We start from the raw sequence: 14,581 nt of genomic DNA, 5'->3' as shown, positions 1-14,581 counted from the left end.
GCGTGGAGCTTTTACACGCACGTCGCCTGCGACCAGGGTGTCAGCGGTTTAGAGATGAGAGAGCCAGGCCCCAGGGAGTGCTCCCTTGCTGGGCAACACCTCAGAGCCACGTTGCTCTGCGACAGCAGCCAGCACCCCAGCGTGGCTGTTCCCTTCCCGCTTTGCCAAAGGCCCTGAGAGGAAACCTAGAGTCGAGGCGGGAGACCCAGGTGCCGGCCCCATTCCCCCTTTTGTTGGCTGGGTGACATCGGGCAAGTCACCCCCCTCCCTAGGCCTCAGTCTTCTCACCTGTAAAACTGGCACTTAGACCAGATCAGCGATTTAAGGACTGCTCCGTGGAGCCCGCAAGAGGCTGCTGCCGTCTCTTCTGTGTCCTGGGCTTCCGCCCGAGACTGTGCTGGAATGTCAGGTTCGCAGCTAAAAGTCAGGAGCACATGGCGCTGGGTCGGCCCTACAGAGCCTTCCTGTAAGCTCTGGCGTTTCTGTGACTGCAAGACCTAAAGACGAAACACTGAAGGAGGTCTCGGAGGGGGACACTTCGGACTCAGCCTCCCCGGGTCCCCTTTGTACTTTAGAGCTGAGAACAATCTCTTTCGTGGTTTGGTTTTGTTTTTTAAAGCATTTTTAAAATTGTGGTAAAATACACATAACATAAAATTTACCACTTTAAACATCTGTAAGTGTACAGTTCTGTGACAATAAGTACATCGACATTGTGCAACCGTCACCACCATCTGTCTCCAGAACTTCTCATCTTCCCTGACTCAAACTCTGTCCCCATGAAACACTAACCTGCCACCCCCCACCCAGCCCCTGGCACCCACCATTCTACTTTCCCTCTGATTTGACTGCTCTGGGGACCTTGTACGAAGCATCCTCGTGTTTGTTTTTGTGTGTCTGGCTTATTTCACTTTGCACAGTGTCCTCGAGGTTCACCACATTGCAGCCTGTGTCACCATCTCCTTCCTTCTCGTGGCCGAGTGATGTCCCATTGCGTGGACAGATGCGTTTGGTTTCTCCTTCATCCATCGCTGGACACTTGGCTGCTTCCGTCCCTCGGCTGTTGTCATTAGTGCTGCTCTGAACACAGGGGACAAATCCTTTCTGGTTCTTTTTAAAGCAGCCAGCGTGGGAAGTTGATGGTGGCAGATTTTCAGAGTAACTGAAAACTTGCCCCTTTAATGCCGTAACATTATATGGTGGGAAGAAAGGATGCTTTGGGGGCAAAATTCACGGAGATGGGGCAGCTATTGGCCCTCCTTGAGCCAGACAGTGGATGCAGGGCAGGTTTGCCCAGGGACAGCTCTGCTGAACCCACGTGAGTGGCCACACCGAGGAGGTGAGAAGGGCCTGGGCTGTGGGCGTGGTCAAGCCTGCCTCTTGGTGCCTCAGTGTCCTCAAAGTGGCATGGCGCCACTGAGCAGACCTTCCTCTGGACAGCTCAGCCCAGGCCCAGGCGCCTCTGTGTCACTTCATAGACTGTCTTGTCCAAGCAGGTTTTGCAAAGGGAAAGACCTTGAGCAACACGCTCTCCGCTGACCTTCCAGGTTTAGGCATCCGCGGCCAGTTGAGCCACAGGCAGCAGACGGCACTGGGCAGGGACTCAGGGGCCTAGATTCTGTTCCCAGCTGCCCCTCGGGCAAGTCCCATCTTGCTGGCTCAGTTTCCCCATCTGTACAGTGGGATTAGCCCAGGTGATGGCTCAAGCCCTCTGCCACCCCAACAGTCTCTGGAGAGACCTGGCTGCAGGGCCCATGAGCTGAAGGTGGCTCGTGTGTGCACATGTGGACATGTATGTGCACAGCCGTCCCCCTCCCCTGGCTCCCTGGTGGAAGGGAGGAAGGGATATTTGGGGCCCTGGGCTCCACCATAGTCGCTTTAATTACAGGTTTTCAGCCGCGGGCCGGTGGGCATGCATTGGGAAGGAGGGGGAAGCTGCTCCGAAACCCTGTCATTTTCCAGCGTCTGAGGGCCTCTTCAAAGGGGGGCATCTAGACATTTTCTCCACAAGCCGCAGAGTGGACTGTCGTGGCCCCAGCATGAACATAATGACAGATGCATTTTGCAGCAAGCTGGGAGTGAATGGGTCCGACCGGCTTGTCTCCTGTCAGACGAGTCATTATTATTTTTTTTTTTTTTTTGTCATTTGCTGACAGTTTGGGTTTCATGCGTTTCTCTCTTTTTTCTCCTTTTCCCCCTGCCTGGAAAAATGGCTAGGTATCTACGAGACCCCAGCAGGGACCATCCTTTACCACGCTCATTTAGACATCGAGGCCTTCACCATGGATCGGGAAGTACGCAAAATCAAACAAGGCCTGGGCCTGAAATTTGCCGAGCTGGTGTACACCGGTGCGTAAGTCACTACAGCTGCGCCCTTCGGGGCTCCACATGCCCCTCGGGCTCCAGGCCTTGCCCTCCCCTCCCTATCTGCACCCTCCTCCCGAGACACCCGCTGCCATCCTCGGGTGAGACCCTGGAAGGTGCAGGCCGAAGGGGGTCGTGGGAGAGTGCAGGGACAAGGCAGTGAGGAGGGGATGCCAGGACCTGCCTTGTTCTCGGGGTGTCAAGCGAGATGTGCCAGCCCCCTGAGGTGTCCGGCTGCCTCCACCACCTGCAATTTGCACAACTCCAGCAAGGCCAGGGAAGCATCACGCGTCACCACTATGGTAGCCAATCTTTATCCAGCACGTTCCAGGTGCTGGGCGCTGTGTGGGGACACATGCCATGCCATAGGGTCCTCACAACTTTCCTATGAGGTCTGCAGCTCCTTTTGCAGATGGGGGAACTGAGGCATGGGGGGAAGGAACTTGTACAAATGGACACAACCAGAATTGGCCCAGCTGGGCCTGACCACAAGTCAGACTGTCTCCAGGCAGAACCTGCAGCTGCCACGTGAACTGCCAGGGGTGGGGGCTCCCTGACCAGGCACTCCACCAGCCTGGTCAAGGAGCAGGCAGGAGCCAGATCTTGACCATGAAGCCACTGGGGTGGCCACTGGGCCTGAGCCCCCACCACACACCCAGCCCAGGTGTGGAAGGATCGGGTGACATTAGCGCCAGGTGTGGGTGGGTCCCCGTTTTATAGGCACCTTGCCCATTGGAATCCAGGCCTCCTGACCCCAAACCCAACCCTCAGGTTGTATAAATGAGGTCCCTAGCTACAGTGCCTGAGTCAAGTGCAGCCTGTCACTTATTTTTGTTCAGCCCAGGAGCTAAAAATAATTTTCACATTTTTAAATCATGGGGACGAAAAAATTTTTTTAAATACTATTTGGGGCCGGTTGCGATGGCTCATACCTGTAATCCTAGCACTCTGGGAGGCTGAGGCGGGCAGATTGAGCTCAGGAGTTCGAGACCAGCCTGAGCAAGAGCGAGACCTTGTCTCTATTGAAAATAGAAAGAAATTATATGGTTAACTAAAAGTATATATAGAAAAAATTAGCCAGGCATGATGGCACATGCCTGTAGTCCCAGCTACTTGGGAGGCTGAGGCAGGAGGATCGCTTGAGCCCAGGAGTTTGAGGTTGCTGTGAGCCAGGCTGACGCCACGGCACTCTAGCCCAGGCAACAGAGTGAGACTCTGTCTCAAAAAAAAATAAAATAAAATCTATTTGGTGACATGTGAAAATTATGTAAAATTCACATTTCAATGTCCCTAAGTAGTTTTACTGGAACAAGCCACAGTCGTGTGTCCGTGGCTGCTTTGGAGCCACAACCGCAGAGTTGAGTGGTTTCCAGAGACTGAACGACCCGAAAGTCTGAAATATCTACTCTTTGACCCTTTCCAGAAAATGTTTGAGGGTCAGCTCTGTAACACACGTACCCCTCATGTGGGGAATCGTAGCAAGCAGCCCCTCTGAGCCGTGGGGCACAGGCTGCTGCCTGAGGCCACCCTGACATCTGTGGGGGCCTGGGCGTCGGGGGACCTGGGTCCAGTTAATATTAGTGATAGACACCTGGGACAGGCTCTCCTCCCCTTCCGGACCCTGGGACTCATCCCAGGCTTTCAGGGGGGACTGTGCTTATTGGCTGCCGCTATTTCTCCCTGCCCTTGTTCCTGGCAGCTTGGAAGCCAAGGCCCCCACCCCCTTCCCAGGTACAGACAGGTGTTTAAATACCACTGTCTCCTGCGGGCTCTCCAGCTCGGCGGGATTTCAAGGCTGAAAGGTGGATTTTGGTGACAAAGTGGGAGAGTCATTAAGACGTGGCGGCTGTGGTGGCGGAGAGAGCACCTGGCCCAGCGGCTCAGCCTCGTCCGCGGAGCCCGATCCCGCAGTGGCCGAGGCTGCCACTGACCCTGCTGTCTTGCTGCCAGCCCTGAGCTGGGCACCGGGGAGATATTATCTAATCTTAGCTGCACGAGGGTGAGGAAACTGAGGCCCAGCAGGTGAAGACATGATTGGCGGCTTCAGAGGCCGAGCTTGGCCGCACTCCAGCAGGTCAGGGGAGCCCTTAGCAAGGGGCGATTGTGATAAGGGGAGCACTAGCACGGACAAGCGGGCCCGGGGTGTCTGGGGCACAGCTTGGCTCCTGGCTGCGGGCATGGTCCCTCTACTCCAGATGGCCTGGGGTGAGTCCCTGCTCTGTCAGCCAGGGACAAGCCCTCTAAATCCCAAAATGAGGTACAGCAATTAGGAGATTTCACAAGGAACAAAACCTCAGAGTGGAAGAGAGGGGCAGCGGTGGGGCAGTGGAGGCTCAGCCCAGGTAGTCAGCCGAAGATTAACTCTGCCCAGGCCCCCACGGATGTCAAGGGCAACCTCAGGCAGCAGCCTGTCCCCCACAGCTCAGAGGGGCTGCTTGATGCCATTTCTCACACGAGGGACGCATCAATGTGGTACAGACCAGGGGCTGGCTCGAGCGTGCTCCGTCACCTCCCTGTGCCTCAGTTTTCTCATCTGAAGAGTGGGGATGGTGACACCACCTGTCTCACGGTGAGGGCTGAGTGCGTGAAGATTTGTAAAGTGTCTGGAATGGCGTCTGGCTCGCAGGAAAGCCACTGTGTGTTAAATCCCTCCAAACGCCTGGCATGGTTTCCAAATGTGCAGGCAGGAGATGGGGGGCCTTGCCTGTGGTGGGTTTATGATCTCAGGCAGGTCTGTCTCCTCCCGGAGCCTCAGTTTCCCTTCCTGTAAAATAAATGGCACCAGGTAGAGGGCATGCCAGGGTCTCTTCTCAGTCTTTTTTTTTTTTCAAGACAGAGTCTTGCTCTATCACCCAGGTTAGAGTGCCGTGGCGTCAGCCTAGCTCACAGCAACCTCAAACTCCTGGGCTCAAGCAATCCCCCTGCCTCAGCCTCCCCAGTAGCTGGGACTACAGGCATGTGCCACCATGCCCAACTAACTTTTTGTTTCCATTTTTAGTTGCCTGGCTAATTTTTTTCTATTTTTAGTGGAGATGGGGTCTCGCTCTTGGTCAGACTGGTCTCGAACTCCTGACCTCAAGCCATCCAGCCACCTCGGCCTCCCAGAGTGCTGGGATTACAGGCGTGAGCCACCGCGCCCGGCCTCTTCTCAGTGTTGTTTAGCTCCTGGAGTATTATACGAGCCCACCACTCTGCCGTAGCGCTTGGTTTCCTCAGAGCCCCTGTGGTCTTGGGGCCTAGATGAGGAAACTGAGGCACAGGGAAGGCCTCCTGCCCAGCCCCACCCCAGATGTCCCGGCTTCTGTGACCACTGCCTCCCTGCATCTGTGAGCCTGTGTCAGACTGCCTAGCTCCCTCTCCTCTCCCCCAGTCCAAAATTTCCTGGTCTGGCTGTCTGGGGTTCAGGCAGGCTCTCTCCCTCCAGGGGCAGCTCCCAGGGGCAGCCAGGCAGGACCTCAGTTCCAGGACCTGGGAGGGGCCCAATGGAGCCTCTCATTTAGGGGATGTAGCTCACCTCCTCTCCCCTGGTCTCAATTTCTTCAGCAGTAAGATGGGCATAATGTACAACTTGCAGAGCGTTGTCCCAGTTAGGCAAGATCAGGTGTGTAGGGTGCTTGGCCGGACCCAGCAGCAGGGAGGAGGGGCCTCTCCAGCTCAGTCCCCGGCCTGCCCACAGTGCAGCTGCAGGTCTGGGAAGTGCAGGATCTCCCCCAGTGCAGCTCCGGCCAGGCTCACTGTCCCCCAGCCCAGGCTGGATCTGCTGCGAAAAGAAACCTGAGCTGAGGGCCCATGGGGTGGAGGCGGGAGATGCCAAGATAAAGCCCAGGCCGGTTGCCCCCAGGCAGATCTCTGTCCTCCTTATCTCTGGCTCATCTCCCACCTGTCCTCCAGCCCGGGAACTTAATGGGCTAATTATCCCAACTCAGTCACAAAGATGGCCTAGCCCAGGACATCGGGGCATGGTGGGGCTGAGGGGACATCAGTGTTCCCTCCCAGAAGGGTCTCATGGCATGTTGGAGAAAGCCCTGGGCCAGAGTTAGGAGTGCTCTGTCAAACCTGGGCTCTTACAGTAATGCTGTGTGGCTTTGGACAGGCACTCTCCCTCTCTGGGCCTCTGTCTCCCCATCCACAGTGGGGGCTGGCAGAGGTCAGGCTGTCCAAGCTGCAAATGCAAAACACTCAGGGCTCTGTGTGCATTCTCTCCTTGAATCCACACAACCCGCCCCCCCACCGTGTTATCTCATTGTGCAAATGAGGCAACTGAGGCACGGGGAGGTTATGTCACTTGTCAAGGTGGGGCTGAGATGTGAACTCACATGGTGGGACACTGGAGAGCAAGGACCCATCCTCCTCTCTCCCAGCCTGGCCCTCCCCCACCTCTGCAAGCCCCAGGACCCCATCCCAGAGAAGGCCTGTCCCCTTTCCCACGGGAAGCCATGGCAGGTGCCCCGGGCCTCCAACAATAGCACAACCCCTGGGCTGACCCAGCCCTTTATCAGGGCAGGAGATCATGCACCATCTGGCCCGGCAGCTGCCCAGGTGGGCTCACCTTCCCAGCTCCGTTTCAGGGAAACCCTAGCCTCGCCTTGTCCCTCCCCCTGGCCGAGGCCTGCCTGGCCAGCCTCCCTCGGCAGACTAGAGAGGAGGCCCCGTATTCCCCAGGTACCTCCTGTCCCCACCTGCAGACCGAGGGGTGTTCCGGCCACAGAGAGGAAGCTCCAAGATTGTCAAAGGAGGCAGAGGAGTTATAATTTGGGCCTGCAGAGGTCAAATCCAGGCTCTGCACCTCCAGCCTGTGTGCTGGAGGTGTTTCTTACCTTCCTCTCCAGAAAGCGGAGAGGCTGAGCATGCTTCCCATGGGGCCGGTTGTGAGGATCACAGTGCTTCTGCTTATGCATGTGAAGACACTAGCGGTGTGTGTAACAGAAAACGGTTCACTGATCTCCAAGGGGCCTGCCCCTCCCGAGGCGTAGGGCTCTTCCCTGCATTCCAGTTCAGGCTGCCCCTAAGTCACTCAGTGCTGGGGCTCCGTGTGCAATATTACTGTGTCACTCCACTCAACAGATGGGGAAATAGAGGCACAGAGAGGTGAAAGCCACACACCCCCAGGGCTGCCTGACCCTGAACTACCACCTGGCCACCTGTACTGGGCACCCACATCACCAGCCCTGGGCAGCACGTGCCTCTGAGTCCTGTCTGAGGTCTCCTGCCTCTTCCATGAGACTGGAGGCTCCGATGGAGGTCTCTTGCTTCCCTTCTCCACTGTGTCCCCAGCACCTGGCCCATGACACTTCCCAACGTCTGTGGCATGAAGCGGGGGGTCACTTCCCTCCTCCTGGCCCTTAGGAAGTGACTTAGGTGGTCACCTTCTAACCCATGGGCCCCTGGAAAAGTTACAGGACAGGGGCACGTGGGCACGTTCCCGTACTCGGTCACTGGCAAGTGCCCGTTGTGCCAGACTCAAGTGAACATGGCAGACCCGGGCCTGCCCTTTCAGAGCCCCCAGAGGCAGTCAGGGTCTGCCATGGCAGGTGAGGCATGGGGCGCCCTTCCTATGCCCCGGTCCTCCCCATGCCCTGGCCCGAGGCAGGCAGCACGGTGGGCCCCTAGCACCCTCACATTTTCCGCAGGTTTCTGGCACAGCCCTGAGTGTGAATTTGTCCGCCACTGCATCGCCAAGTCCCAAGAGCGGGTGGAAGGGAAAGTGCAGGTGTCCGTCTTCAAGGGCCAGGTGTACATCCTCAGCCGGGAGTCCCCGCTATCTCTCTACAACGAGGAGCTGGTGAGGTAAGTGCCCCTTGTCCTGCCCCAGCTGGGCCCGGAGCCTCATGTCTGGTGTCTCTTCTGTCTGGCTTTCTCAACAACTCTGTGCCTGAGCACAGGTGGGGGCTGTGCAGAGCACGAAGAGTATGCACACCATCTGCGCCCGCGTGGAACTCCCCTCCTGGGGAGAAAGGCGTGGGTCAAATGATCACCAGAATGTACAGTTAGCAAAGGCGGCAGCCGGCTGTGAGGAAGTACAGGATACTCCGGCTGAGTATAATAATTTGGGTTGCAGAGAAGCTTCCTCACTATTCAGACCACAGCAGAAGGAGCTAACCAGGTAGAGAGAGCGCTGAAGCCAGACCTGATAGGGAAGTGCAAGATCAGAGCTGTGTTTTTACAGGGTCCTTCTGGCTGCTCTGGAGAATGGATTCAAGTTGGGTGGGAGCTGGCAAGGGCGCCGTGGAAATGCTGGCAGCTTGGACCAGGTTGATGGTTCTGGATGAGATAGCAGCAGATGGATTTGATGAAGATTTAGGTGGAATTGAAAGGGCTTGGGTGTGGAGGGAGATGGAAGGGTTGAGAATCACCCTGGTGTTTTGGGGGGGGCATGGGCAGCTGGGCACATGCTGGTGGCTATCCCTAAGTTGAAGGGACATTCTTGAGGAAGGATGGTGCATTCGGGTTTAGATACCTTGAGTATGGGTCTGCCCAGAGAACTGTCTAGTGGGCCGTCAGACACGTGGGTCTAGAGTGGAGTCGAAACCTGGGTTGAAGACGTGGGAGAGTAGCAGGCATCTGGATGTTTTCTGAAGCTATGGGCCAAGAGGAGACCACCCAGGGCATGGCGTAGAGTGAGACAAGAAGGGAAGCAAAGATGCAGCCTTGAGGAGCTTCCTCATCCACGAGCTGGACAAAGGGTGACCAAGAAGGTGCCCCTGGAGGGCAGGGAGCGCCCTGGAGGGCTGGGCAGCTGGTGACAGTGACGATTGGCTACTCCTGTGTTTATACCTTGGATGAGAGAATGGCCTGCACCGAGGAGCAGGGCGTCCTCTTTGGAGGTCACCTGGCCAAAGACCGTGGGGGCAGCCCCTGTGGGACAGACAGCCCCTCCTGCCGCGGCCCTCCCGGCTGAGCTGGGCTGAGGTTACCTTTCCCTCCCGGAGGCCAGCTGGGAATTAAAGTGCGAGTTTTGTTTGGCAGTCAATATTAGTTTTTTCTTTCCCTGCTCCTTGCCATGTTGAGTTTCTCCCCCCTTCAATCTTTCTAAACACTTTATAAGCCATAAATATAACCGAATCAGTTTAGATCAGTCGGGGTAAATGTCAAATTATCTTCTCTCTTTCTCTCTCTGGCTCTTTCTTCCCTCCCCCTCCAAATCAACAGCCTCTAATAATCTGTCCAACCCCTCATTAAGCCTCACGGTCTCACTCGGGGAGATTAAATGAATAAAGTAAAAAGGGAAAGGGAAGAAAGAGAGAAAAGCAGGAGCATTTATTCTCACTGTGTCTCCGACCATTTCCCTTTTCTCTTTGATTTCTACATCGCTGACTTGAAAGCCCTTGAGTGACAGCGTCGCAGGGACCAGCGAGGAAGCCGCGAGAGGTAGCAGAACTGGAAATGCCGCGGCACAGTAGGTAGAAAGTAACGTAATTATAGAGCAGGTCAGAGCCACTCGAATGAGCAAAAATAAAAGCACAGAGGTTTTCTGTAGACCGTCAGGGGAGGTAAAAAAAAAATCATTGTAAACTCTTTTCCACCCCCACCCCACCCCGAACCATGATTTTAAAAAGAGGTTTTCGGTTCCTGAGAAGCACCTCTTGGAACTCTCAGCCTAAAGTCTGTCCTGGATGCGGCCTCGGGCGCTGCTGGGGGGTCTGGGGAAGGGGTGAGAGGGTGTGTTTTGACTTGGGAGAGACGGAGGTGAGAGGACGGTGGACATGGGGGAGGGGCTCCGCACCTGCCCTCCCCCTGGGCTGAGCACAGGGGCCAGAGGGGTGAGGCTGGGTTTCCCAAGGTCTGCTGAAGGGGTTTGAGGAGCTTGGTGGTCTGGTGTGGTCCAGCCTCTCCTAAGCACTGCTCTGCGCAGAGTGGGTGCCCAGCGGAAGTCTGGAATCTTCTCCCCTCACAGGGAACATGCTCCTGGTGGCTCCAGTGTCTGAGCCGTGCAGGGGCCACTGGAGTGGAAGGGGTCAAGGAGGGGGCGGGAGTGTGGGGGGACTTTGCTGAGAGTTCCACGCACCAGCTTCAGGGCCTGGTGAAGGTCACGGCCCAGGCTGGCGGGGGAATGGGGCAGGCCCAAGTCCTGAACCAGTCGCTGGGCTGGCAGACGCAGAGACCCGTTTGTTCTGGTACAGTCCATGGTCCACAAAGAACGGGTCAGAGGCCCAGCCTCAGGGACTTGGAAAGCGGCTGATCCCCTCCCCTCAATCTCACCTCTCTGGAGAGGGCTTCTGAGGGGACAGGTCACCTCCTTGTCATGGAGAACCTCGAGTCTGCTCTGTCCCCAGGCTGGAGTTCTGCAGACCCGGGGCTGATGCAGAGCAGGACATGACAGGGGACCCGCATCTTCTCGGAGGCTCAGAGGGTGGCCTTGTAGAGTAGGGGCACCTGAGGCCAGGCATCCTGAGTGGGGATGAATTGCCTGTGTCTGCCCCGCCTCCCGCGGGCTCCATTCTTGTCTGGCTCTGGCTGCCTCAGCACCTGGTGCAGCACCTGGCAGGTAGTAGGTGCTTAATAAACACCTGAGCGCATGAATGCGTGAATGAATGCACAGCGTTAGTACCAGCGAGTGCTCACCAAGTGCCAGGCACCAGCTACATTAATTATTTCACGTGGAGCCGACAGTAAGAAGAGCTCCCACCGGCAGCCACAGTCCACAGGCGGGAGACTGAGGTCCCCAGAGCAGGGACACTTGTCCTGAGCTCTCGTGGCTGGCAGAGCCAGGATGCAAACCCAGTCAGCTGGACTTGAATCACTGCTGTGTCTGGGAGGGTTCAGAAGAGCAGCCGAGGGAGGAGAGTCCAAAAGATGGAGGCGGGCAAGTCCGGAAGGGGGAACTGCAGAGGGGACGCCGCTCTGCTGAGTCCTGCAGCAGCTGATGGGCACTTTTCACGCCGAGCTGGCAGGGGGTGCCTGGGTGTCAGGATGGATCAGATAGGGTCTGACTGGTTGGACAAACCAGGTGAAAGGTGACTTAGTGGGTCAGTCTCACCGTGAATGCTGGAGGGAGGCCTCCCTGAGGCTTGAGAAATGCCATCAGGGCTGTCCCAGTTCATGCCCTCCTGAGCCTTCAGGCCACTGGACACCATCTGCTGTTCCTGGATGCTCCTCCCTGAGCTCCCCACGGCCCTGAGGGCAGGGCTGGCTCAGATACGTGTCCTCCACTTACAGATAGAGTGCTCTTGTTGCAGGAGAACTTCATGGGGCTAGTACTGGCTGGGCTGAGACCCGGCTGGGGCAGCTGCTCCTGGCCTCCTGCTGCTTTGTGTCGTCACAGGAAAGAGGCCGTTGTGCACTCCGCCAGGGCTCTCCTGCCTCTGGCATGGTGCCTGGCCCAGAGCAGGGCTCCCTGAGTTGGACAGAAATTGAATGAAAAGCCAAAGTGCAGTGAGGTTCAGACCCACTTGGGGGAAATGCCCTGGCCTCTGTGGGCAGAGCAGTCCTGCCCCAGTGGTCCTTCCAACACGAAGAGGCAAGCCTGGGTGAGCTGACAAGCTTCTCCTCTCTCCTCGCAGCATGAACGTGCAGGGCGATTATGAGCCAACTGATGCCACCGGTTTCATCAACATCAACTCCCTCAGGTGAGACGATCTGGGCCCTGGCGGGTCCTCGGAGCCACCCAGGTGTGGGACCTTGACCACTTTGATGGCTGCCCTGCCCTAGACAAACCCCACCTTCCCGTCCATCTCCCCACAGCATCGTCAGTGCCTGCTCTGGTCCCACCTGCTCCCTTTCTCGGCGGGGCCAGAGGCATGCTTTGACAGCCAGCAGCAGCAGAGTGGGGTTGTGGGGTTGCAGGTTCCTGTGTCCTGCCCTGTGCCTCTCACACTCACCCCCATCCCCTCCAGCCACAGGGACTCCACTATGAACCCCTTTCCTGGACAGTCAGAAATGGCCCAGAGACAGAAAGCAGCCTTCTTGTCACCACACCTGAGCTATAGGTCTAGCTGGAAGCCATCCTAGCCATGGGCTTTCCGTGGCCCAGGGGGTGCTACATGCCATCTGAAGTCACTCAGATCTGGGTTCAAATTCTGGCTCTATAGTGTGGTCTCAGACCCCTTCTGATCCTCTGGAGTGTTAACTGCACCTGCCCCACGGTGCAGTGAAGGGTCAGCATGAGGCTGTGGGAATCAGACCCGGCTTGTGGGAAGAGCCCAGCGCCCGGAGGCAAGCACACTCGGCCTGGGGCTGGTGTGCTCAAGGGCAAGCAGGATCATTCGTCCTCAGCAGCTGTCATGGACTAAGCCAGTGCCAGGCCCTCTCCTAGGTTGTCTACTCTAGTTCTTACACAGATTTGCAACTACCTGGAAATAGGCACAGAGTGGTTAAGTAACTTGCCCAGAGTCACACAGCCAGGAAGCACTGGAACTGAGTCCGGAAGGCCTGTCTGTCCTGCTCCGGGGTCTTCATCACCAACTCCCTTCTCATGGGGCTTGGGTCTGGAAGAAGGTGGGAGTCTCTCTCCTCTCCCTAACAACATGCCCTGGGCACAAAGCAGAGCCAGTGTCTTGTCTCTGGAGCCACCTCAGACCTGGAGAGACATTGAATCCAACCCGGCTATTCTGGACCTCTCCCCTCTCCACAGCCACCTCCACCTCCCCTGCCTCCTGCGTCCTCTGTTTGTATTTTATGACTCTATAAACCCTTTTAAATGGCCCAGAACACACCGGGCTTTCATAATGGCCTCTTCATTTCTCCCATTGCCAGTTAAATGCTTTGTCTTCAACAATGACAAACAATGTTTTCCCCCTAAGATAAATTAATTACATTATCCCAATTGGAGGGCAGGAGGGGCTGGAGCAGGAGAGGGAATAGAAAAAAGGACAACTTCACACACATCTTAACAAACAGCTGCCCCTGCCACCCGGGTTCTGCCTGAATTAATTGAACGGAGTGCATGTTGTTATTGTTAATTTACATTTTTCTTTGTTTTGAATCTGGTTTACAGGCTGAAGGAATATCATCGTCTCCAGAGCAAGGTCACTGCCAAATAGACCTGTGGACAATGAGGAGCTGGGGCACTTTGCGGATCTCCCAAGTAAAGGCACTAATTGTTGTGATAATTTGTAATTGTGACTTGTTCTTCCCCGGCTGGCAGCGTAGTGGGGCCGCTAGGCCCCAGCTTTGTTCCCTGGTCCCTCTGTAGCCTGCAAAAGTGGTCATCCAAGGGGGGGGGGGGGCTGCAGTGGGAGCTATAAAATGACAATTAAAAAAAAAGATGCATTAGTCTTTTGTTTCTTTATTTCTACAGAGGGCGTGTGTGTGTGTGTGTGTGTGTGTGTGTGTGTGTGTGTGTGTGTAGTCAATTATGCTTTTCTTAGCCCAACCTTTGTGTTTTCTGATTTAATTGCTGCTGAAGGCCACTGTTTCCCAGACAGCCTGTTTATCTGGGAGAGTCGACCCCTCTCTCCTGCTGCAAAAACTAGGAATCCAAAAGTGCCCATCTGGGACATGCCCTAGCCCAGCAGCCTGGGATTTTGTCACCAACAGTTACCCTGTGGCATGTGCCAGGGAAACCAAAGAGAGTCTAGAGGACGTGCTGGGGAGCGAGCCCACAGCCCTTTCTCTGGGCATCACCTTGACCCACAGCCCACAGGGACCTCCTGCATGTGGTGGCCATGACTGACCATATGACACTTCCACACCACCCCACTGAGCTGGGTGGCCTCAGAGTGGCCTAAAGCAGCCTAAACTATGGAGGAGGAAGAGCCCCCAGATAAGGAGAGAAGACTGAGCACAGAGGAAAGGAGAGCAGGCACTTTGCATTAGTCCAGGGCCCTGGGCAGCCATGTTTGTGCTGTGACCCCGCCCCCTTGGTCATACCTGATTGGACCATAGTTGGACACCTGCCCCAAGCTGGGCCAATCAGAACCAGGAATTGGGCTGGCACGTGGCCAGAAGACAGGCGCGTAGAGGAGGCACCGCGGGAGGCCATGTACCTGGAAGGCCCGAGAAAGAAGAGGAAACGAGAGGTGGGAAGCGCGCGTCCTGGGGTGAGAGCCCTCACTTCCATCCTGGTACTTCATGAAAGCTGGTGGCATTTTCTGACCCGGTTTCCCTGAGACACGCTGGTGTTCTCGCAAGGAATTTAGCTGGTGAGGGGAGTTTCTACTCTTTGCGACCAAAGGCTTCTTCCCTGGCAGGACTTGAGTGCTGGTTGCTCCGGGTCTGTCCGGGTTCTGGACTCAGAACCTGACCTCAGCTATCTCCACGCCACTGCCTTTGTCAGTGG

The 14,581-nt window shown here is 56.3% G+C and overlaps 1 protein-coding gene across 1 annotated transcript in view; it reads left to right on the top strand.

Moving 5' to 3' along the window:
- ASS1 (argininosuccinate synthase 1) overlaps nt 1-13,412 on the top strand; it is a 50,668-nt gene extending 37,256 nt beyond the window's left edge. The window contains exons 13-16 of the mRNA XM_045563741.1: nt 2,218-2,349; nt 7,995-8,151; nt 11,865-11,930; nt 13,298-13,412. Coding sequence (XP_045419697.1) covers nt 2,218-2,349; nt 7,995-8,151; nt 11,865-11,930; nt 13,298-13,343 — 401 coding nt within the window. The 3' untranslated portion in view covers nt 13,344-13,412. The remainder of the gene's footprint in view (nt 1-2,217; nt 2,350-7,994; nt 8,152-11,864; nt 11,931-13,297) is intronic.
- The last annotated feature ends 1,169 nt before the right edge of the window (nt 13,413-14,581 follow it).

Source organism: Lemur catta, chromosome 10 (assembly GCF_020740605.2).
Source record: "Lemur catta isolate mLemCat1 chromosome 10, mLemCat1.pri, whole genome shotgun sequence".
NCBI classification, from domain to species: Eukaryota; Metazoa; Chordata; class Mammalia; order Primates; family Lemuridae; genus Lemur; species Lemur catta.
Note: the sequence above shows the minus strand (reverse complement) of the source record. Positions and strands in the feature narration are given on the sequence as shown.